This window comes from Anser anser (assembly GCF_964211835.1).
Source record: "Anser anser genome assembly, chromosome: 5".
Classification (NCBI taxonomy): Eukaryota; Metazoa; Chordata; class Aves; order Anseriformes; family Anatidae; genus Anser; species Anser anser.
The window spans coordinates 19,776,786-19,801,079 of NC_139725.1; the positions used below are offsets into that span (position 1 = coordinate 19,776,786).

General features: G+C 36.2%; 2 protein-coding genes across 5 annotated transcripts in view; both read left to right on the forward strand.

Annotated features, from left to right (window-relative positions):
* CPT1A (carnitine palmitoyltransferase 1A) overlaps positions 1-7,315 on the forward strand; it is a 40,774-nt gene extending 33,459 nt beyond the window's left edge. For all 4 annotated transcript variants that reach the window (XM_083838255.1, XM_083838258.1, XM_083838256.1 and 1 more), the window contains exons 18-20: positions 547-651; positions 2,693-2,785; positions 4,215-7,315. In XM_083838255.1, the coding sequence (XP_083694381.1) occupies positions 547-651; positions 2,693-2,785; positions 4,215-4,301 (285 nt within the window). In that variant the 3' untranslated portion in view covers positions 4,302-7,315. The remainder of the gene's footprint in view (positions 1-546; positions 652-2,692; positions 2,786-4,214) is intronic.
* Positions 7,316-8,406: 1,091 nt separating this feature from the next.
* Positions 8,407-23,943, forward strand: TESMIN (testis expressed metallothionein like protein). The gene is made up of 9 exons (XM_083838259.1): positions 8,407-12,004; positions 13,216-13,274; positions 14,161-14,281; positions 16,055-16,131; positions 17,895-17,980; positions 18,641-18,712; positions 19,346-19,448; positions 20,482-20,619; positions 23,759-23,943. The coding sequence occupies exons 1-9, from the start codon at positions 11,971-11,973 to the stop codon at positions 23,819-23,821; spliced, it is 753 nt and encodes a 250-aa protein (XP_083694385.1). The 5' UTR covers positions 8,407-11,970; the 3' UTR covers positions 23,822-23,943.
* Positions 23,944-24,294: the final 351 nt, after the last annotated feature.

The following is a 24,294-nucleotide window of genomic DNA, read 5'->3' on the forward strand; positions in this document are numbered from 1 at the left end:
TACAGTGACAAATGCTTTACTAAACCAGGTTTTAAGGTTGGGATTTATTTTAAAAAAAAATGTTGTTGTACATTTTTGGAAAATAAGTGTATTCCTGCTTTAAGTTAAGAAAAAGCAGCCTTGTACAACTTATGCAGCCTTTCAAGAAACTTCTATATATTGTTAGAGATTCTCCAAACTTAATGACTTACCATAGTATTTCACTGGGATTTGAACGCTGCCATTCTTGGTCTTATTAAGAAGACCTGGTATACAGGGTTTACCAGGTTATAGACCAGATTTTTCTGTTTTGTAGCGTTTCTGCTGCAAGAAATGTTGTTATTTTTTGAGAAATTGACATCAAGACCTCATATATGGCCTGCATATCGGGATGGGTTCAGTTGTTTCTTTTAACCCTATCGATTGATTGTTCCATTAACGTGAACTGGAGTTATCTTTAATACTGGCTTATTGAATGTTTACTAACTTATCTTGATTATTTCTTAAACTTGCATGTTCTTAAGCAGTATGTTGTGCTTGATTGCATCCCTTTCATGTCTAACAAAGGTTTTGTCGGAGCCTTGGAGGCTGTCAACAAGTCAGACACCACAGCAACATATTGATCTGAAGAAGAACCCTGAGATGCTGGCCAGTGGTGGAGGATTTGGACCGGTATGTTTTCTAAATAAAAGTATCCATTTTAAAAACAGTTTCATTTCAGTCTAAAAATTTCAGAGATGTAATACCTTAGTGTTGCACACTAAAATTGCAGCACATGCTTTTAAATGTATGTGTTTAATGTTTTCCAAGATGTGGATGTGCTTAGAAAAAACATCTTTTTTTTCCTTGTCCCAAGGATTATGGAATGGATTATTCCTAAGGAAATGCACAGTTGCCAAACGCGGTACAGGGTTCCATGTTCTGATAAGCTGGGGGCTTTTATCACATCACTTAGGCCCAGAGTTTTATTATGCCAGGCTATTATTACAGACAAATGCTTTATTACTTAAACTAGATTTTAAGGTTGGCATTTGTAGAAGTAATTATTTCACTTTTTTTATTTCCCGATTAATTAAAAACATGTTCATGCTTTGTTTCCAAATTAAGCTAATTAAATTGGTATGCTAGCCATCCTAAATGCGAGTAGTGGCTAGGTTTAAAAAAAAAAAAACTTTCTACAACTTTCATAGCCTTTAAAGAAACTAGTGTATTTTTAGAAATTTAAAGAGCTGCTGACTTTGCTGTAGTATTTTTTACCAGGATTTGAATGTGACAGTTGATAATATGTCAACACTGTCTGTTAAGTAGATTTTACCAGGCAATAGACTAAATTTGTCTGTTTCCAAAAGCATTTGTATTAAAAGAACAGTGAGAGGGATCACAGGGCTGCTCCTAGAAATTAAGATAATTAGTCAATTTTGGTTGGTTTTTCAAGATAGAAGCTAGTTTTATGGTATCTTTTTGGTTGGTGGTGTTTTTTTTTTTCTTTTTAATTTTAGGTTTTTTCTGATACTTTTAATAGCTCTTGAGAAGTTGGAGTTAATTTAAATGAATTGTAATGTTGCTCCTCCTAGTAAGCATCCATTCAATCATTGTAATGCTGCTTGCTGTAGTAGATTAATTATTAGAATGTCTGAAAATGAGGGGTTGTCCAACAGTAAAACAGTTTTTGACTGCTGCAATTTCTAACAGTTATCTTCTCCATTTGCTTTTGCTAATGCTACATTGACTTCTTCTTTCTTACTATTTCTTCATTCTTTTTTTTCCTCCTTCAGTTGTCAGCCTTTCCAAATATCACTGTTTATGTATTTCCTTTCGTTTCTTGCATCCTTCCAAAAACTCTGCTTTGCTATGCTGGAATAGTCCAGTGATTCAGTACATCAGACTTTCCTCAATGGCTGTTTTATTTATTTATTTTTATTAGTTTTGTTGTTTTTCCCTGTTCTTTTGTTTTGGTTTGGTTTGTCTTTTTAAAGTGTTCAGGACAAGGCCTTGTACCACCGATAGCGAGAAGGCTTATCGGACTGCTCAGCAGCAGCAAAGAGCTGGAAGGATGAGGTTAAAGACCCTTTGGTTTAGGAAACAGAGGGAGGAGGGTGGCAGCAGGATACTTCATGTTTACTAGGTATACATAGTATAACATCAGGCTGAAACTTGGGACAGGTAATGCTGTTAATATTTAAATCTGACCGGAGCTCTGCTCATGATATGGGTGTTCAGAATTGTACAACTGCTGTCATGTTAGATGACTGCCTTTGAGCAAGTTCTTGTAATACAAAGGCTTTATACTCCATGTTTATATACTATATTTTTTTTTACATCTGCAGAGTGATTCCGTGAAACAGGATGTTTAGGTGTATATATATTCCTTTGTACTTAAGGACTGAAGCTATATAGCTGTTTAGGACCAGACATTGATAGAAGTTCTTTGAACAACTACTGTATTTCAAAATCTGAAATTTCAAAATGTTGGAAATATGACAGTTCTGTTAATTCCATGTTCTTCAAACTCTTCAGATGAGACCAGAGCTGTTTCTTTAAGTGGAAGCAGTCTTCAGAAACACTGGATTAAATGTTAAAGCTTAATTTTTGCTTCAGGAAAAACTGCAACTGATGTTAAAAACTGCACAGTGAGAGTTGTGTAATTATGTATAAGATTGTGTAGAAAATGAAGGAAAAAATTTAGCACTTGTTTTTGTCTTTCTTTCTCTAGGTGGCTGATGATGGTTATGGTGTTTCTTACATTATCTTGGATGAAAATTCTATCCATTTCCATGTCTCCAGCAAAATCTCTTGTTCCGAGACAGTAAGGGACAATTCTTTCCTGTGGTTTAATGAATTTGTCCAGATGTCTGCTTGTAAAACTATTCTACTCATTGTCTAAAAATTTTAGTGGTACTTGCAATGTTGTTACAATGTGGGTTTTGACACCTGTTACACCTGTTTTTGTGGTCGACATATGCTGTACGTTAATTTTTTTTTGCAACTTTTATAAACTTAATAGCTTTATGAATCAAGGAAACCATATGCTACTTCACTTATGCTTTTAGGCATAAGGAAGGCCATCTTTACACAGGTGTAGTTCCTGGAATTTATGTGAAATGACTCATACCTGTCCCATAAACAGTAATATAGATGTCTCCTGTTTTTTGTTGTTATAGTTTCAGTTTGATTTGCCTCTGGCTGCAGTTGTAAAGATAATGAAATGTATGCTCTTTATTCTTTGAATTTGCTTGGTCTAAGTAGTTCTGAAAGATGTTGACCCATAAATTGTAAACTCTGCTTGGGAAACATAATTATCATAATTTATCAGAGTAACACCCATCTATTAGAATGTCGTAGATGTCATCTGTTTACTATCCTGCTGATTCAGAAGCGTTTATTGAGTGAGCTTTGATTCATCCTTCCTCTTTGTCTTATGATATGCTCGGTTTTGGCAGGATCACATGGCTGAATTAGTTTTCCTCTTTTGACCTTAACTTGTCCGAGAGATCTCGATGTCTTCAGTTAATCATTAAAGAATAGAAAATACGACTTTGTTCTTACATACTTCAAATTGTTTTTCAGGTGCCTTTTAGTTTATACATTAGATTTCCCTGTAATTTTACTTATCAGTCAAGGCAAAAGTCCATACAGAGAAGGCAGCACTTCATGTACCTGGCCTTGATATTAAGCTGTCTCTGCAGTAGGTTTTATAATGTAGCTAATGATTTATATTTGTAGTTTTAGTTTCTTCCTTGTACCATTCATCTGACAGCATGAAGAGTTTGTTTGCACTTAAGTAAATGTGATTTCCATTTTCAGTACTTTATGTAATTCTTCAATGGTAATAGTTTCAGGATTCTGGTAGAAACTCAACTGAAAAATGTTTTTATGCTTTTTCACAACTACTAGGTTGTGTCATACACTTTCTGAACATTCTTCTGTCTTCTAAAAATTAGCTGTTACATAATCTTCATGTATAAAATAGATGTCTCTTTTTGAAGTCATAATACATAGTTATAAGCACATGTTTCCAAAAGGAGATTCTGACTTCTCTGTATAGAAACAAATACATAATGAAGAACCCATCAGTCAGTAATAGCATAAACCTGAATTAATTTATATAGTATTAGAATTTTTGTGGTTTAAATCCTGAAGTTCTAAAATTACACAATGTTTAAATTCCTTCTTTTGCTTAAAAGATAACTGTTCCCTGACTGTACTCATAGTTTTTTTCATTGTTTGTTTTTAAGGATTCTCATCGCTTTGGAAAGAACATCCAAAAAGCAATGGTTGACATCATGGGTTTATTTAACCACAGTAAAAACTGTACAAAGTGATTTGCCGTATTGGTGCAAAGCAACCTCCTGTTGTCGGAATGGGGACTCTTCTGAACAGTGAATGAAAGCAAGGCTTGTCAAACAATAGCTGGTGAAGAAACTGAGTCACAATCCTATTGATCATCTATGAAAACCTTAGCAGTGGCTTGAATGTTTCATGATTTTTTTCCAATATTTTGGAAGAATTTATTTCCACAAAGGGTGTCTTTTGAAATCTTGTATGTTTCTAGGGATGAAGTATAGCATTATTGCATGAAGGTATGTGTATTCTAACTCCTGCAGTTTTCCCTTAATTAGTATACCCCTGCTCTTTTTTTCCCTTTCTTATAATTGAGTCTACTTCCCTTCCTGAATAGATGGGATAAAACATATCAAGTCTTAAACTCAAATCCTACGACAGGTTTGATTTGGTATGTATTGATAGTAGAATGTTCTTCAAAGTATCTGCTGCTTTATGTCAATGAATGACAAAACTTGTGGCTATTTACCTTCATTGACTTCCTTAAAAGTAATTTCTTCAAAAAGTAAAAAAAAAAATATATTTATATATATATATACGCACACACAGTGAATCACACCCCACTAGTGTAATATAAACCCAGTGCATCACACTCAACTAGTGTAGTGGAATTTTTCTTTTTTTTGGAAACTATGTGCTACAGTGAGTAGTAAAATATTATGTAAATTAGAAGGTATCACATTTTTCTTACTACTTACAAGCACGTTTGCCACATTGTTGATTTTTGTTTCCATATAAATGGACCTGTGTGCTTGTTCATGCCAGTGCCTTAGAAAAAAAAAAAATTCTAAACCCAGGAAAAAAATCTTATGCTGGGAGTCAGTTTTACATTATTTTAGTGGTGGGTGAGGGGAAATAGTAATGCGTATCTAGTTCTGAAATTATGACTAGGTGGGTATGACATAAGTAGACTTGAATATCTTTGTGTATGGTGCAGCTAGGTTCAAAGCTCTAATGAAATGATTTCATATTAAATAGCAAAGATCATTCTCTCTAAAATGCAGGAGTAACTGTTTCAGAGCTACAGATACTCATCAGCTTATTTTGCTGAACAGTGTCAGTGCTCAGCTGAGGTAAGTTTGAGTCCCAGGGAACTGTAAATTTATTTAAACACAAGCCTGTTGGATTGTCTGGGAATCAAGGCTGCCTGTAGAGTTTGAGCAATTGCAGTCTTCCTTCTTTCAGCCTGGAAGGACCAATACTATGTGTGGCCAGCTATCTACATGAGAAAAGCTGTGAAGGCAGTAGAAATCAGCTCTAGAATGGGGAAATCCTAGCCTTATCAAACCCGTCCTGGGAGATGCCCTTGATCAAGCAGTTTCTGGAGGATACAACAAGAAATTAGGGTAGGGAAGTAGGGTGGACAACTTCACTGAAAAAGGGGGCATAATATTTCCAAGTGCAGAAGTAAAATGGTTACTATAAAACCGAAGTAACTTGGTGTGTGATGCTTCTCTTCCGCAGGCTTTATTGGTGTCATTGCTTTTTAGATCATGCAATGCAGTGTACCTGGTAGGGCAACAAATTCATTTTTCTGGGAATGTAAAGTACACAATGTTTAGTAATACAGTAAGTACTGCTCCAGAGCTATGCTAATTTTGAAAGCACTCTGGGGAATGATACAAAACGTCTCACTAGATTTTTGGATGTTTTCTGGCCAGTATTTCTAACTTTATATGCCTCTTCCTGTGTTTTTTTTGCAATGTTCTAGATATTAAAACACTTGTGTGTATGTTTGAGGTAGGAAACCTCAACAAAGATCCAGTATGCATACTTAAGCAAGTATATGCTTACATAAAGGACCCCCCATAGAAATTGGCCAAAGACTCTCATTATTCGATTGGATACAGTGTGTGGGAAAGGAGATTTTGGAATAATCCTTACTGCAGCTGACAGGCCTGGCATTTATCAAACTACTGCAACAACATTATTAGTGATATATTCTTTTGGAGCTGCAGAAATAATGCACTGTTTTTGTATTGACCACTGACCAATCCATACGTAAATTAACATAGGGCATATTAGCTTGTAGGATTTCAAAAAAAAAAAGTTTAGATTTGACTCTCAGGTTTTAAATGTTTCAAGTCTAATTGTAGTTAGTGCAGTTATCAATGCAATTTTACATTCTTAGAGAGTAAGTATAATTGGCACAAAGTTGTTTTTGTAAATGTAAATGTTTAAAAGAGTGGTGTTAAATGTATCTTTTTTTTAATTTGGGATAGATCATAATTCCTAAACAGGATTTTATTTCATTCCTTAAAAACATCAACAGTGTGTAAATAAAATATGCTTTTTGGATGTAAATCTTAGCAATCCACAGTGAATGTAGGCTATTAATAAATAATTAATTTAAATCTTGATGTTCAATATGTGTACATACAGTAAAACTACTTGCTTCTTTGCTCAAAAGCCATAGGAATGTAATTGAAATTACTTAGAGTTGAATGAACTTTCTAGTACAATGTACTTTATTGTTGGAGTAACATGTTTTAGAAAAATGATTCATCCATAACTAAACCTTGAATCCCTTGAATCACTTCTCGATTAGTGATAAGAGTTCAGGTTAGGATTGACTAGGTAGTAAAAGTCAGGTTGAATGATGATAAATTAACCTGTTTATTAAATAGCAGTGTGGAATTGATTGAATACCTCGAATATGCGTTTTCAGAATTTCTTGATTCAGCTATTTAATGCAACAGAGTAGGAGAGCTTTGGTGCATTTAGAGGCTACCATTGTCCAGAATTAAAACCATTCCAAACTGAATATTCCTTTAAGGGTTGAGCTTCTGAAGGACGAAACAGGTGTGTGCCTGACCTTGAAAATCATGATTCTAATTCAGCCCTTGTACCAATTGCTTTCTTGTATAAAATGTATTAAGCTGTTTTTTTATCTTGTTCACTTACTCTACTGTGGTTGGTTATTTACATTCAACACTGTGTCAATGTTCTACCCTCTTCTGTGACTTCAAAAAATAAAGTTTCACAATTACCACTACTTAGTAAAATGTTTTTGTGTCTTTTGTATCTTCTTTCTGGCTCCCTTGCTCCCATTTCTGGGCTTGTGAAATAATTGCTGTTAAATCCAGTTAGGAATGGTAGTAGGAGACTATTCAGTGTATTTTAGTAGTTAAATTATTTTAGTAGTTTCATAGATGTTTTAGCAGTTATGTAAATACTTTGCTAGGTAATGAACAATTTTTCAGGGTCAGTAGAAAGAAACAACATAAGTCTTTAGTCCAGCTTTTTTTATGAGGTACAAATGGCTGCTGGAAAGTTTCTGTGAAACTGTCTACAAGCCAGTAAACAGCACTGGTTTTTGCTTTACAGTTAATACTAATCCATTATAGTAGTGAGTTGTAGAAAGGGCTTTAGGAGCAGAAGTTGGAAGCCAGCTAGTTCACAGAATCACACAATCACAGAATAGTTGAGGTGGGATGGGACCTCTGGGCCCATCTGGTCCCACCCCTGCTCAAGCAGGGCCACCCAGAGCAGGTTGCTGAGGACCACGTCCAGGCAGGTTTTGAAGATTTCCGAAGTGGAGACGCCACAGCCTCTGAGCAGCCTGTGCCAGGGCTCCATGCACAGCACGGAAGGGCTTCCTGATGTTTAGAGGGAACCTCTGTTGTTCCAGTTTGGGCCCATTGCTTCTTGTCCTGGCGCTGGGCACCACTGAAAAGAGTCTGGTTCTGACCTCTTTGCACCCTCCCTCAGGTGTCTATAGACACTAATAAAATCCTCCAGGCTACCTGCAGACTGAACAGGCCCAGCTCTCAGTCTCCCCTCATAGGAGGGATGCTCCAGTCCCTCCATCAGTTGTGGCTGTTCTTCAGGCACTCTCAGTAGCTCAATGCCTCTTGTATGGGGCAGCCCTGAACTAGACCCAGTATTCCAGGTGTGGTCTCACCAGTGATGAGTAGCAGTCTTCCACATAACAAATTATACCTTTGGCTATAGCAAACAATAGCTTATCTAGTACCAGGGCTTTGGGAATCTTTGACTTCTTGTAATGTGAGATAATTTCTGAGAGAGGAGGAAGAGCAACTCCCATCTGAAAGCCTCCGGCTCCACTTGAAGGACATCCATTGAAGGACATCCCCTGAAACAAGAGTTGAAATTTAAATAGAACTGCCATCAAGTAAAGTGACAGTCTTTGCTGTTCCTCCATATTTAACAAAATTGAAAAAAAAAATGGGTAAAGAAAAGCACTCTCTAATGTTTATGCAGTGTATAGTAGAAGGAAAAGCAGTCATAAAAAGCAGGGTCATAATTTGTACAGCTGGAGAGTAACTACTGCTTTTCTCAGGACACAGTAGGAAATTTTAATGTGCCTGCAGTGTTTTGGTACCAGATGCCCTGAACAGTAGTGAACTAAGGTTTACTCTTTCGGCATCTGCCTTGAAATACTTAATAGTTTTGGTTTGTTTTCAATTTCAAACTGCCTTGAGCGCCCTGTGTGGGGAGATAGGCTTCCCTGTGTGGAGAGCCGGCGGCCGTTGCCCGCGGGCGGGGCGTTATGGCGCGTGCGCAGCACCGGTAACGGCAGGGGGAGGCCGTGTGTGCCCCGCGCCCTGAGGGGACGGCGGCGGCCCCCGGGGGAGGTGAAATCTCTGGGGAAGGGGCAGGGTGCTCCCACGGCCGTGGAGGTGGAGCGAGGGGCGAGTCCTGCCCCGGGGGTGTCCCCGAGGGGGTCGTGATGGGTGCCTGTGGGGCTGAGAGACCTCGGCCGTCCCTGTCTGGCTTATCCTAACGCTTGAGCCTCCCCGCGTTGGTATGGTCTGAATCCAGAAATTGGAGCGATGGCAGCTTAATGTTGGCATTGCCGTACATAAAGGGCAGGGAGGAACCTTGCCTGCTTCTGGCAGTAGTGACACGAAGAGCTTTTGCTCTCACTGGGCTGCTTCGGGCTGTGAACTTGAAGCAGTATAATTATTGCTCTGCAAGCAACACCTCTGTCCAGGCACTGTGCTAGGACAGATTCGATTGCTATTTGGCTTTAGTCAAAAAAAAAAAAAATAATCAAAATTCTGATTTAAGCCTGAATGCTGTTAACATGTTTAAAAGTTACAAGGACATGTTCTCATGTTCTTATGGTACAAAGCAGCTGTTTGTGTTGGAGTGGTGGCCTGTATTTTCTAAAAAGCAGATTCAGGACCCTAACAACCACTTGCAGTGTTATATTTTTCAGTTTCATGTTAATTGAATCAATCTTTAGTATTGCGTGTACTTAGTCTATTTCATTCAATTCTAGATATAAAAGCTATTCAGAAGAATAGTGAAATAGAAAATGTAATTATATTCAAATAAATGAGAAGGAGCTGATGGACTGTCTATGACTATGGAGAATCAGATATTGCTCGATATAAGATCGGTTATCGATGGCGGACTTGTAACTGAAATATTTAGTCAAAATAATCCTTTTATTTCTGAAAATTTTAATCTGGAAACTGCAGTAATAAATAATCAATTCGAAGATGGATTGTCATCTAGTCAAGGCAATCATTTATGCACTGTAAATGTGGGAGAGACTCTGTTGGATCACTTCAAGTATCCTCCTACCATTGAAAATCAGAATGCAATAGCAAAAGCTGAAATATATCCAGATGGAAACAACAGCTGTGGTAATGAAGATCTTGGAAATTACAAGGACTTAAATCTTCCAGAAGAAGATGAACATACATGTTCACCTTATCTGCCTTCAGATGGTGTCCATTTTCTTTCTTCTGCTATGACACAGCATAAAAATTGCAGTGTTCCAAATTCAAGTGTTTTGTCTTCAGAAGGAGCAGTCGATCAAAATGTCAGAACTATACCAGTAAGATTAAGTGAAATAGGAATTTTGTATGTGCTTATTCGTGCTTGAAATGAGGGGAATTGCCACATTAAAACTTACTTGGGATCCACATTATATTTAAAGTTACATCTTAAATTTTATACTGTAACAAACTTAGTAGTAAATACAGAAATAAATTTATGTTTTGTATTGCCATGAATAACATGCAGTGAACATACAGTTCTGAGTGTTGTTTTATATATTACCATTGGTATTAGCAAGTATTAGGTAATCGTAGAAATTACAAATAATATGTTAACTTTTAGTTCTACAGGTGACTCACTTGACATCTTAAAAAGTATAGTCCAAATGAGCTAACAATTAATTAATTTGCAACAGTAAATTGTGGTCTGTCTTGTTAAATCTCTGTAGAGAAAGTAGTTTTGTAAGTGGTGTACTTTCTACATTTGGCAAAGTTTTTCTGTGTATTTTGAAGGTAATATATATGTTGGTTCAGTTACTATCTATAAAGTATTATCTATCATTAAACTTTCTGTGATGCTCACAGGACCAAATCCATCTACTTTATGCAGACTAATCATATGTAGAATACTTTTGTGTGCTGCTATCTTTCTTTATGGTTGTAGAGTATCTACAGAAATCTTTCTGCAGAAATCCCCTAATTTTGTTTTTTGCTCTGTGGACTGCTATTAGAGGAGCACCGAAGCTTTGTCTGAGAAACTGTCTTGAAATCCCAGCAAGGTGCCAGTCTGAAGTCATGTGGCAGCTGTGGGGCTATCTGTGCAGGAAACCTCCCACCACAGAACCCATTGCTTACACTACTCAGCCCTCTGCATTTCACAGTGGCATTTCATCCTGAGATGCTCAAAGTCTACCATGACATTTACCTTACATGTTTTAGGTTTCTTTCTGATTCAGGTTATGGTTTAAAAGGATCTCTGGCTTCGGAGTTTCTCTACGCTCATGCTCAGTATTATCAGTAGTTCTTTAATAATCAAGATAATAATAATCATCTTAAGTCTTTTGACCTTTTGATAAGATTCAAATTTCTCCAGAAAATAGAGGTATCAGTAAGGCACAATGGTTCCTTTATTCAAAATCAAGCTGCAGGTAACAAACATTTGTTAGCCTTGGGTCTTCTATACAAAGGGTCTAAAAATGAGATTTAGAAAGAATCTTTCTGACCAGCTGTCTTCCTATTACCCTCAGAGTTTACCACACTAAATCTGTGTTTCCTTAATCTGTCCTGTTTCATGAAGGTATTAGAACAAAATTATAATTGGGTTATGAATACTTTTACTGAAATGAAAAAGCTGATTGGTTGTGTCTATGCTGCTTGCTCCCAAACTGCTGTCTATATTATGTGGAGGAAGTAGAGAACATAAAGACAGACAGCAAATTGTCCAATTCAAACAATTTCAATCCTAATTTGAGACTAAGAAATAGTTGGTTTTTATCTTTTCCATTTTCTCTTTAAATGCTTTATTACTGAAAATATGAAAGTAGGTATTAGGTATGATGCTATTATAGTTACAGGTATATTAGATCTGAACCATTACTGCATGTTGAACAGAAAATGGAGAAATAATATTCACCTTTCAGTGGTAGCTGGTAATGCTGGATGCAGCATTTATGTGCTTAATTATGTCTTGAAAATGTAAATAATTTCTAGTTTTGAAGGCCACTATAAATCATTTTTGTTTATTTGTTTGGCTTTTTAAAAATGGGACATTTAATATATAAAATAGTTATAAATTAAACATTCTTTTCTTCAGGTGTTTAGACCATTAATAACTCCAGCTGCAGGTGAGAATAACTGTATTTGTTATGACCAATATAAGGGAATCCAAACCAGTCCTATGCAGTCAAAACACTTGCCAGATTGCTTAAATGGTAAGTGCCTCAAGTGGCTGAGTGGGATTTTTTTTTCTTTTTTTCCTCCAATAACCTTAGAAAAGCATTTAAATAGCTAAATAACATAATTTCTAGATTTGGGAAATTGCAGTATGAGCCATTTCTGAAAATGTTAGTAGAGCTAAGAAGGCTTGGAAGGAAACAGAAGGTTTGAAATGGATCACCATTTCATTGTGTATGTTCATGTTGCTTCAACCATGTAGTTGTCTTCCTTTTGATTTTTTTCCTTGCTCCTATACCCCTTCTCCATTCATTCAGGGGAGTGTGAAGAAAATATTTCTTCTTGCAACAAAATTTCCCTTTTGGATTTTGTCGAACAATGTTTTTATTTCACTTTGAAGTCTGACCAGAGGTGTTAAAACTGGGGTTTGCACTGATATTGCTGATGATAGTAAGCTCCGGAGTTGATGTATTCTGCCTGTTCACAACCACACTCAGGGCTAAACCTTGGTCTTGTAAGTGTAGTTTTTCCTGAAGTCTGAGTGGACCAAGAACAGTGAAGAAAGTTGCCTTCTTTTTTGATGTGGAATGTAGTCCACTCTCTCTAATGTTATCAAGGAGACTTATTTAACAAATATCCTGTATTTGCAGGGTGATACTTCAAATCTGTTCTTTCTGTGATATATTGTTGTGGAATTCACCTTTTACCGGATGTTTAAAATTTATAATACCATGTTGGAACGATGTAATGTGGCCCGTGTTGTTTTTCGTATCCCTCAAAAGAATGATTGAGTTTCCTTTTTGTGTACCAAGCCTTGTATGTCAGCCAGTGTTAAACAGACAGCGTACTATCATGTAGATGCTATCTAGCAAAGCAAGTGTTCTCAAGTTGTTCTTTCTGGCATATAATGTCCCTTATAATGCATTTAGTCCCCCAGCCATTTTTTGTATGTTAGCAATATACAGTCTTTACAATGGATGCTGACATATTCATCAGCCTTGCTAATGTAATGTCATTGCTAAATGAATTTTACCAGATGGGCACAATAAACCTTTTAGAGACATCAAACAAACCCATACTGAAGTCTTGTTTTTCCCGAGTCTGTCACAAGAGAATATTAAGTATTCTTTCATAAGACTGTAATGCCATAGTGACATGAAAATCTGCCTTTATTAACACTATAAATGATCTCTTTGTATAAAAACACTGATTTCTTAGTAAACAAAATATTCTTTATTTTATATACTAGAATCTTCCAGCAATATTTGTGGCTTACCTCAGACTAATGCTTCTGTCTATGATGAAATAGTAAGTATGCATTATTTTTTTTTAATTTATTGTATTTGTTTGGAATTCAAAGTAGATTTTAAAGCATGGCTATTAAGATGTAATACTTGATGTTTCAGTCTGAGGTAAGAGAGGCACTTAGAAATGTTATTGAGAATTACCAAGACAGAACAATTTTTTACAGTTCAAATGTTGGCGAATCTGGCTGCAAGTTATTAGCATTGCATGGTGTAGTGGAGGAACCCAGATGTTTACACAGAAATGGTTCTAACTCTGTGGTGATTGTATTCTGTAACTGATAGCAGAATTGTATGGTAAAGAAAATTTTTAACTTATTTATACCACACATGCACCAAAAAATCCCACTTAGTAAGCCCTTTGTCAAGACTAATAAGACTTCCTCAGACTCACAGTCTAAATATTATCAAGTACAGTGCTATTTTGTATATAACATATTATTTTCTACTTGCCTATACTTGCTAGAAGCAAATATGATAATATGAAAATTACCTCACAAAGGAATCACTTCTAAATAAGTGAAATGAAACCTTGAAACAGAATGTGGTTTTCTGCTTAGGGAACCGAATCTTAGACCAGCATACAAGAAAACTAGAGTAAAAAAAAAACAACAAAAACATATACAGAACATGCAAAACACTCCCCATGCAACAATTTAGAGAACCAGGAGTCCATCTCAACTAGCTTGAGGAGATACAGTATGGTACCTCAAGAGCTGCTTCCAGAACCAAACAAAGCGAAAGGGTCAAAAAGCAAACAACTTAATGCATAATGAGTTTGTCTGAGAGACTCCAGTCTGTGATTATGCAGCTTTATGAAAACCTTCATATCTTTATGTTAAGAATTAAAGTTTCTTAGATGAAAGCTAATCATTAGTTATTTATTCCAGGTAATCTGTCAGTTGGAAGGAGGTACTCAAATACTCTGCATAAAAAATTGTGCCACACAGGAGCTAAAACCAGTTTATCTATTGCCCCAGTATCAAGACCAACATAATTATCTTCAGTCTGGTAAAATGAAAGTTAAAATTATCTTTTAACATGTCAGATAGCAAGCATATCATGGTTAATGTGCAACTGCATATGTTTACGTTCTTATACAGCAACAGTGGGAGATGAGCCAAAGTTAGTATAGCTATCACAAGTTATTACATTACTTTATAACTGAAAAATGCTAGGCACTTCAATGTAATAAGAAAGATGAAATGAATATGTTGAATACAATGCAAGCATAAATATTTGCATACATTTGCATTTACCCTAACTTGCCACCAAGTGTCACTGTTTCTGTATAAAAGAAGAGCAGTTTTGAGGGCTCTCAGGTATACTTTAGCCTTGGGATTTAAAATGTCCCACTGATTTTTGCATCTTGAACTTGAATTACCATCCATTTTTAAAGAAGGTGCTTTCTGAGGCCCTAAAGTTAATGGTTGAGCTATTCCGATGTTTAGTGGAGTAATACATTTTTATCTTAGAAGCAATACAATACTTGAGAGGATATTTCTTTACCGAAATATAGCTTCCTCAGAAACATAAACATGCCTTATTTCATTATTTATCACTGCCATTTTATTTATTTAAATTGTTAATAATTATGTATTATTTTATTAACTTTATTACAGTGCTGTATGTTGATGTCAATGTGAAAATAAAGCCTTTTAATATTAAGCACCACACAAGCACAGATACTGTTCTCAGTATCAATAGATGCTGAGTGTTTACATCTCAGTAGGTGCTCTAAGTGTAGAGAATTTTTATTTATATTTATCAAAGCGATAACCAGGCACATTCAAATTAAAGGAAAAGTTCCTATAAAAGAAATTCAAGCTCTTGTTCATTTGCTGTAATATTAGAGAAGAAAAAGCTGAGGAGAACACTTTTTTTTTTTTAGTTTTTATTTGTTTGAGCTTTTTTCCGTTTTACTGATCTTCCTAGCAAGGAAAAAGTGTAGGTCCAGGAATTATATCTAAAAATTTCTAGGAACTAATATCTTCAACTTTTTAATTAAGCTGTCTTTTGACTTTCTTTTTTCTATCTTTCTTAATTTAAATGGGAAAGAAGTAAATACAGGCCTAAGATTAATCTTGTAATCTCAGTATGACTAATATTTGCTTTTTACTACATAGGCCAGGATACTCATGTACTTCAATGCAGTTCCTCATCAGGGCTTACACAAAGACTTACTCTTACAGCTATAGATTTCTCCATGGATTTTTAGTATTTCTTTTTTTCATAAGTTAAAGATCTCCATTACAGATACACTGTCAAAATTCTAGAAATTCATAAAATAAGAACTTGGGATAAGCATGTTTCAGCCATTTTTATTATCTTATCAAAATATTATAACTCTATGCCATTATGCCATTTGTATTTTAATGTTCTTGATGTCATAGAGTAAAAACAACCTGTGCACAAATTCCTAGCTTACAAATTGGTGATGGATTCTTCTTTAGGTTTTTTTTTTTTTGTGTGTGTGTGTGTGGTCAGCTTTTTATTCTTGTTCTTTGCAATGAAAAAAACATTTCTGGAGAGAGAACTTCTAGGCCACAATTCATTCATTCATTCATTGACACAATTGTAGAGTAAGTTTGGTTTCTAAAGTAAATTGTAACAGGAGGTGCAGACAGAAGACAGACGGTGTCAGGAAAGTAATATTTTTTATGTGTATAAGAAGTTCAAGCTACCTATTTGCAGGTATGTTTAATTAAAAAAAATATTTATGCAAAAAATAAACTGTATACACTGAGTAGTTCTGCAGTCTTCAGGTAAATATCTTCTTTTCAGATGTGGGCAACCCTGTAACAGCTGTATTGGGGCAGTATTTGCCTGTTTCAGGTAAACTGGATCTCAATGAGCAAGAGGTAAAGAAGCTTTACTCTTTGCATTTATTAAGTAGCAGCATACATTCTTTTTACTTTTCTTAATATGGGTCATTATGTCTATGTCAGGAATAGCAACTATGAATTTTCTAAAGACAGTTTAGTTAGTCTGGACAGATTAGTTCTGCATCCAATACAATTTCTGTATATAAAGGTATCACAGAATCATGGAATAACAGAATGGTTGAGGTTGGAAGCTTCTGGAGATCATCCACTCCAGCCCTCATGCCAAGCAGGGTGACCCACAGCACGCTGAGCAGGATGGCATCCAGGCAGGTTTTGAATATCTCCAAAGAAGGAGACTCACAGCCTCTCTGAGCAATCTGTTCCAGTGTTCTGTTGTCCTCATAGTAAAGAAGTGTTTTCTCGTGTTCAGATGGAACTTCCCTGTGTTTCAGTTTGTGCCTGTTGCCTCTTGTCCCAGTTTCAGAATTTTCTGGAAATAATACCAAAATTAAATATATAGTTTTCCCTGAGAAAAAATAAATGTATTCCAGTTTTCAGAACTTGGATTTTGTATTTAAATAGATCATATTATTTCTCAGAACTGTTATGCAACTCTTTTGGGGGGAGGGGGTAGGAAGGCATATTGGCTTTTACAGAAGAAGGGGACTGTTTTCTTCCAGTAGAATTCTTTACACTCTCCTCTTGATTAGGAGTTAGTAGTCATTACATCTGATTAAATCATAATTCTTTCACGTTTCTTTTTTGCTGACGGAGTAAGTGGTAGAAAAGTATTTCAATTTATTTTTAAAAATGAAAACTGAACAGAAGACCAGAAATCTTTGCAGATGTTTGATTTCTAGTGTGTTACTTCCAACAGAGCTGTTAGCAAAAATCACTGCAAATTTTTACCTGTTAACTTCTGATTTATGTGAAATGAATATGTGATGTCAGTACAAGCACAGCAGATGGGTTGTGAATAGCAATCACTGTCATAAAGGAGGGAATTGAAAACCCAAGGGCCAGAGGGAACAATCAACTATAGAGTTTTTCAGCACTAGAAGTAGTATATCAGCATATTTGTGCCTAAACATTCTGGCATAGTGATATAGGCAGGACAGCTATTCTTTTCTCTTTAATTTTATACTCACTCTCTTGTTCCCTAAATTTCTTCTCTTGCTTTAAATATATTAATTTTCCTCTTCCTTATGGTCAGCTAGATTAATCACCAATTAAAATAACCATGATTTACAGTTACTCACAGCCCCTCATTTTACGTGTATTAACAGCATAATCCTATTTGTTCTTCCCTTCTCTCTCCATAACCAGGCTGTTATTAATCGTATATCTGAAGAGACAACAGATCTGCAGTCTGTTTTGTTGGCCTGTGATCTAATTCTTTTTTAAAAATTTGCTTAGTCTTCAACCAATTAGATGTCATATGGTAGATTAACATAATGTAAATTATCAAGTCACTAGCCAGTTTCAGTTGACTACTGGAAATAAAAGCTTCTGAACCTAGAATTATCAGTATGTTGAAAACAGTAAGCTAATACTGCAGCACTGAAAGCTGTTCTTGGTACTTCGCGCTAGGGGAAATGGGGATCCTGACATACTGAGCAGTTTCACAGAGGAAATGCATGCAATTTTAATGGCTTTGTATTTCTATGAGTTTTATCACTATTCATGGCAAACAAAGCATCCTTGGAGCATTTTCTCAGTGTTACTTTATCTCTTCTAACTCATGGGAGTCTTTTTTAAAACTTAACATAAACTAGTTATATGCATTTTATCTTGAACAGTTTGAACATGGATCCTTACAATCGGTAGCTAGCACTGCCACATTCCAGCCAGAATCAAACCTGCAAGTGAATGTGCCTTCAGCTGGGTAAGATGAGTGAAACATTTAGTCCATGATGACTTCTGAATTTTATACTGGAAATGACTCCTAGACATCTTTGTGTTACATGGCTGCTTCTCTCTTGTAACACAAATGCAGTTCTGTACAAATGCTTTCTGTATATATCTTGGTGGTCATGAAGCCTGTTGCTGGTGGTCAAGGCTGTCTAGCATGGTTCCAGGGTTTCTTAGGATCAATGCAATTGTGGTGTCCATGTGTCTGAAAAACAGTTAATTTTCTGAATTAGTGAATATGTTTCCAAATGTAAATAATGTGCTTTGCCCATATTTCAAGCACTAATGGAATTCTTTTAATAATATTTAATTGGAGATCATTGTTAAATACAAGGCAGATGCAACCCCAAGGTGAGAGGTGAGAACACTTTGCAGTTGCTCAACCATCACTGGATTCTGTGACTGGGGGCTGATTTGCCCCAGGTAGTGACAGCTGGCGGGTAGCAGGAGATTACAGGTTATTTAGTCTTCTCTTTTTGTCACCCGCTCTGTGACTCTGCATTCGTTAAGTAGCTCCAATAGTGCTGAGGGAAAAAAGAAAAAGGTTTTATTGTTTTAAATGTATAGACTAAATTTCATAGTAGCTGTATTTGTATATTTTTTTCTATTTTTTTTCCTTTTTCAACCTGTGTAGGCTACCTTCTCATTCAGGGTTTACAAAGTCTAAGAAACCATGTAACTGCACAAAATCTCAGTGTCTTAAATTGTAAGTAATAGTTTATCAACATTTAATAAATGCTAGTAGCAGTGTATATATGAAAGGATAAACATACAATAAATGTATTCCACTGAACAGTCCATAGGTCTCAAAAATTACTCCTCTGATCCTGAGTTAGAAAGATCAATAATTTATGTAAACTAACATTCACACAAGCTCAGAATTTAGTGCAGAGTTTTGGATGACTGAATATAATAAAAAATATGGAAAATACAAAAAGAAGCTAGAAGGTACTGATCAGTGTGTATCCAGAAAATAATTTATAGAATGTAAATTCTGTATAGTGAAGTATCTATCTTACTGCTATATATAAGAATATATGCATAAATGTTATGTACACAGTATTATTACATTTACATGCATAAATATTATGCACGTAAGATGCATGGAGCTGTGCACATAATGATTACAATTTGATTCATTTGTGGAGTGGGCATGTTTTACAAAATGTAAAATTGAATGAGAGAGAGAAGTTTTTTGTACAGGTTTGGGTATGATTAAATGACAGAGGAAGGGGACATTTTTCATGAATAGAAACCATAAATTCTGGCTCGAAGTAGAATAACATTTAAAAGCAGTTAATCTTTTCATTTCTTATTTTGTCTTACATGTTAATCACAGATATTGTGATTGCTTTGCCAATGGTGATTTTTGCTGCAATTGCAACTGCAATAATTGTTACAACAATCCACTTCATGAAACTGAACGATTTAAAGCCATTAAGGTAAAAAAAAACCAAACAAATCAGACCGGTATCATCTTTGTGAAAAATATGTATGAAAAATACAGCAGTATTGTTTTTTCTCTAGTAAAAGTCCTTGAAATATTATTTTTATATTAACTAGCACTCTATATTTTTCTTACGTAAATAAATAAATAAATATACGTATTTAATTTCCTTTTATAGAACTTCTGATACTTTGGATTAAAACCATTCAGATAACTGAATGGTAATTTTCATTCTTGGAAGGAAGTATGGAACCCCAAATTTAATTTCAGAAATGTTTTCACTTGAAGGAAAATTTATTGTGTCCCCAAATTAGAAGTATTTAAAGGAAAACAAATTATCATTATCCAAATTATTATTCTCATTGACAGATCTTCTGCAATTTTCTGTGCCAGTCTTTCTGGTTGATTCATCAGCAATGAAAAGGTCATGCTTATCACAGCAGCACTGAACCCTGCACTCCTGAGAAGTAGTTTGCTTCTACATTTGGAAACTGTGATTTATTAATGAAAGATAGAGTACTATGGGGGCTGATTTTTGTGTGTGTTTCAAACTGCACAATCTGGGTAATAATTTAATCTACTTTAGACGTATATATGTCTGTTATGTTTTGTAAAGTTTAGAGTGAAAATGAAAGGTCTTATTCTACTGCTGATACTTTAAAATAAGGATATATTAATGGCTTTGTTATTCTTGCATGCTACTCTCCAGAACCCGTTTGTGTCACTCAGATCATCTCTGGATTGTACAAGAATTTGATCTAATTAGATTTATTACTTTGCTACATTCGACCAGTGGAAGCTACAGCAGTTTTTGGGATCAATGTGCAACAACTGATTTTCAAATCAAATGCTCTTCAGTAGTTGTACTGATGGGGTTGTTGATTTCTGTCGATGTCTGTCTTTCACTGCTGCAGATGGCATCCTGGTAGAGCATACGAGATCTTGTCTGTCCCTGAAAAAAGCATATTAGCTTCTGTGCCATCCATAAATATTGGACATAAAGTGGACATAAACACTTTTTGTTTCAGGTTTGTCTCGATAGAAACCCAGAAGCCTTCCTACCAAAGATTGGGCAAACAAAACTGGGAGAAGTTAAACCCCACCATAACAAAGGATGCAATTGCAGGCGTTCAGGATGTCTCAAGAATTATTGTGAGTGCTTTGAGGTGAGTCAGGTGAATCTTCCTGTTGTTGGTTATTACTTTAACATTGATTTTATTTTGTAACTAGTTCTTTCTTTGAATTGTTGATCATAATATTTTTTGAACATAGGGGTCACAGTCTCATTCTTGTCATGTCTTTGACTTCAAAGAACTGAATCTAGCTGAAGTTAAAATGTTTAGTATCATGAGCTCTCAGCCGATGCCTTGCTCCAGAAGAAGTGAGGAATGGTTTTCATAGAATCATAGAATGGCTTGGGTTGGATCTTAAAGATCTTCTAATTTATCAGTGGGGATACACCCTCCTTGGCCTTTCTTTTCTGGCTGAAATACCTATAGAATCCCTTCTTGTTATTTTTTTTTCTATCCCTTGCCAAGCTCAGTTCCATTTGTGCTTTGGCTTTCCTGATCCCTTCCCTGCACATCCGGACAGCATCCCTGTCCTCTTCTCAGGCCACATGTTCCTACTTCCACTTCCTGTGCATTTCCTTCTTGTGCCTCAGTTTGACCAGCAGGTCTTTGTTCAGCCATCCCGATTTTTTGCCCTCCCTTCTCACTTTCTTATGCAGGGGGATGGAGAGTTCTTGTGCTCTAAGGAAAACACCCTTAAAGAGTTGCCATCTCTGTTCAGCTCCTTTGTCCCTAAGGACAGTGTTCCAGGAGACCTCATCCACTAGGTCTTTAAATAGCTGGAAGTTCACTCTTTGGAAGTTCAGGGTCCTGACTTTGCTCTTTGCCAGGCCTGTATTCCTTGAGATCATGAACTCAACCAGGGCATGTTCACTGCAGCTCAGACTGCCTCCAATCTTCACCTTTTTAATGAGTTCCTCTGCATTGGTGAGCACCAGGTCCAGTAATGCCTCTCCTCTGGTTGGTTTGTCTAACACCTGGACCAGGAAATTATCCTCAATGCACTCCAGGAGTCTCCTGGACTGCTTACAGCCTGCTGTGTAGCTTTTCCAGTAGACATCTGGGTGGTTGAAGTTCCCCATCAGAATGAGAACGTGTGAGTGTGATGCTTCTTGTAGGTGAAGCAGGAAGGCCTCGTTAAGAGGATCCCCTTGATCACAGGGCCTGTAGTAGACCCCAACTGCAAGCTGTCCTTTATTGGTTTGGTCCTTAACTTTTATCCACAAGCTCTCAACTTGCCCATGGCTGTTTCTCAGAGGCATCTCTTTGCAATCAGTCCATTCCCTAACATACAGGGAAACATCCCTGTTCCTCCTTTCCTGCCTATCTCTTCTGAAGAGCTTGTAGCCCTCTATTCCAGTGTTCCAGTTATGTGATCCATCCCACCAGATTTCCATGATAGCAAGCAGGTCATATTTGTCTACTTGCACCATTGTTTCCAACTCCTCTTGCTTATTTCTCATGCTGTGTACATTTGTGTAGAGGCACTTCAGCTGGGCTGTCGGTCGCATCACCTTTTCAGATGAACCTTTCCTAATTGCTTTGGGACAGCTCACAAGTATTTCCCTGCTGTTTCCTAAAGCAACAATGCTCCCAGGTTTGCTTCCATCACTCAGAAGTATATCCCTTTCCCCTGCCACATTTAATTTAAAGGCCTTTAAATAAGGCCAGCCAGCTTGCTGCCCAGAACACTCTTGCCTGACTTGGTTAGGTGCACACCATCCTGTGTCAGCATTGCCCTGTCTCTTAAAAGTATGTCTGAGATCATAGAACTCAAAACCTTGAGCATGGCACCAGCCATGCAGCCATTGTTCACTTGGTCTGTTCATCTCCTTCTTCTTGGGTCCCAGCCTCCAAATGGGAAGATGGAGGAGAACACTACTTGCACTCCTGATCCCTTTAACATTTTTCTGAGGGGCATAAAGTGCCTTTTGATATTTTGGAGTCTCTTTGTTGCAGCCTCATTTGATCCTATATGAAATAGTAGGAATGGGTGGTAGTCTTTAGGCCCCACCAGGCTTGGAAGACTCTTCATAATATCATGAATGCAGGCAATGTATTCTGCCAATCCAGGTAGTTTCATTGCTCAGTCCACAAACTGAGGGGAGCAGTCTGTGATTTGTCTGTGTACAGAGCAATGGATTATCACTATTCTCCACAGAGAATCCTTGGAGGGAACTGATTTGCTTCCTCAAATTGATACTGACAGTCTCACTCTGGGAATATAAACCAGTATATCTAGAATAAGTCCCTGGTGATATAGGTATAGTGGTTCTTCGGTTGTATGTTTAATTTAAGTTTTATATAATTTTTATACAAATATTCTGTATTTGCCAGGCTAAAATTATGTGTTCCTCTATTTGTAAATGCATTGGTTGCAAAAATTATGAAGAAAGTCCAGATAAAAAAACAGAGCTGACAGCGCTAAACTACATGGACATAGGAAGTAATGAAGGAAATAACCCAGTTTTAACATCAGCATTGGAAATATTACCAAAATTGGAGAAAGACAGGTGAATAGTTGGAAATAGTAATGCATAACCCATTGGTCTATCTTCAGTAATCTCTCATGTAACCAGTATCATATTTACCTAAGAAATAATGACTAAAATGACAGGTGGCTTATATAAAAGGAATTACCTTCGCATAGCTTTTTCCCTCTTAATTAAATAAATATCTAAAGGGGAGGCTATTCCTATCCCTGAGGAACGTAGTATGGAGACTTCAAGGACTTATGTATTAGTTCTGCTTTAAAAACAGAAGTTAGTTTTGTGTTGATCACATAATTAATTCTCTTCATAATCCACTCCAGTCCGTTCATTTCTAACAAAACCTTTCCCAAAGAAGTAGTAAGAAAATTGTTGTTATTATGTTTGTGGTGTTCAGACAATAATTATTTTGAAAATGTTTGAATAATTTCTGCTGTAGATAATGTATAGATTGGGTAGATGATGCCAAATTATGCCTTTATTTGAATTGCATAACAGAAAGAATAATGTTAATAATGTAGCAGAATACAATGTTAACAACTGGTAGTTTCAAGAGTTTATTCAAAGGAAGGGGTAGTAAGGTGCCATTTTGGGAATCCTTAAGGGACTCGGTGCTGTTTTCTTTGCCAGCAGTAGGCTGAATTTACTGTTAGTACCTTAGTTAAGAAGTTTGCAGTTTGTGTTTTAAATTATTTTCTGTATTTAAAATGAATATATTTTATACTAGCTTATTTTTTCTCTGTCAGGCTGAGATGTCTATCTTGGGAAGAAGTGAAAGCAACATGTACTTGTCTCCTGGTGCAAGCTGAAGAGGCAGAAAAACGAGGATACTCTGACTATCTAGGTGAACGCATGATCATGGAGGAATTTGGGAGGTGTTTATCCCAGATTTTACATGCATAATTAAAATCTGCAAGACTGAAGGTTTTCAATAATTTTCCATGTATTATAAAGCCAATGAGTATTAATATGGATATATTGTCAGCCTCCACAATTCTGCTCCTTAATGGTCTTACCTTGATCTTTCATAGGACTACTAATTTCATTGACTTCTCATGAATTCTTTCTGGATTATGCTGGTGTAAGTGAAATCCATGTAATATCCAGCATTTTTTCAAGTAACTTAATACAAAAGAAAGCTTACTACATTTTCTACTAAAAAAGATTTTCTCTGTACATATGATTTTCTGAAGAATTGGCCCAGTCTTTACCCAGACTCTAATTAAAAGTAAGTTTAACTTAAAATGACTTTGGATGTTTGTGAGTAGACATCCAGTAAAAA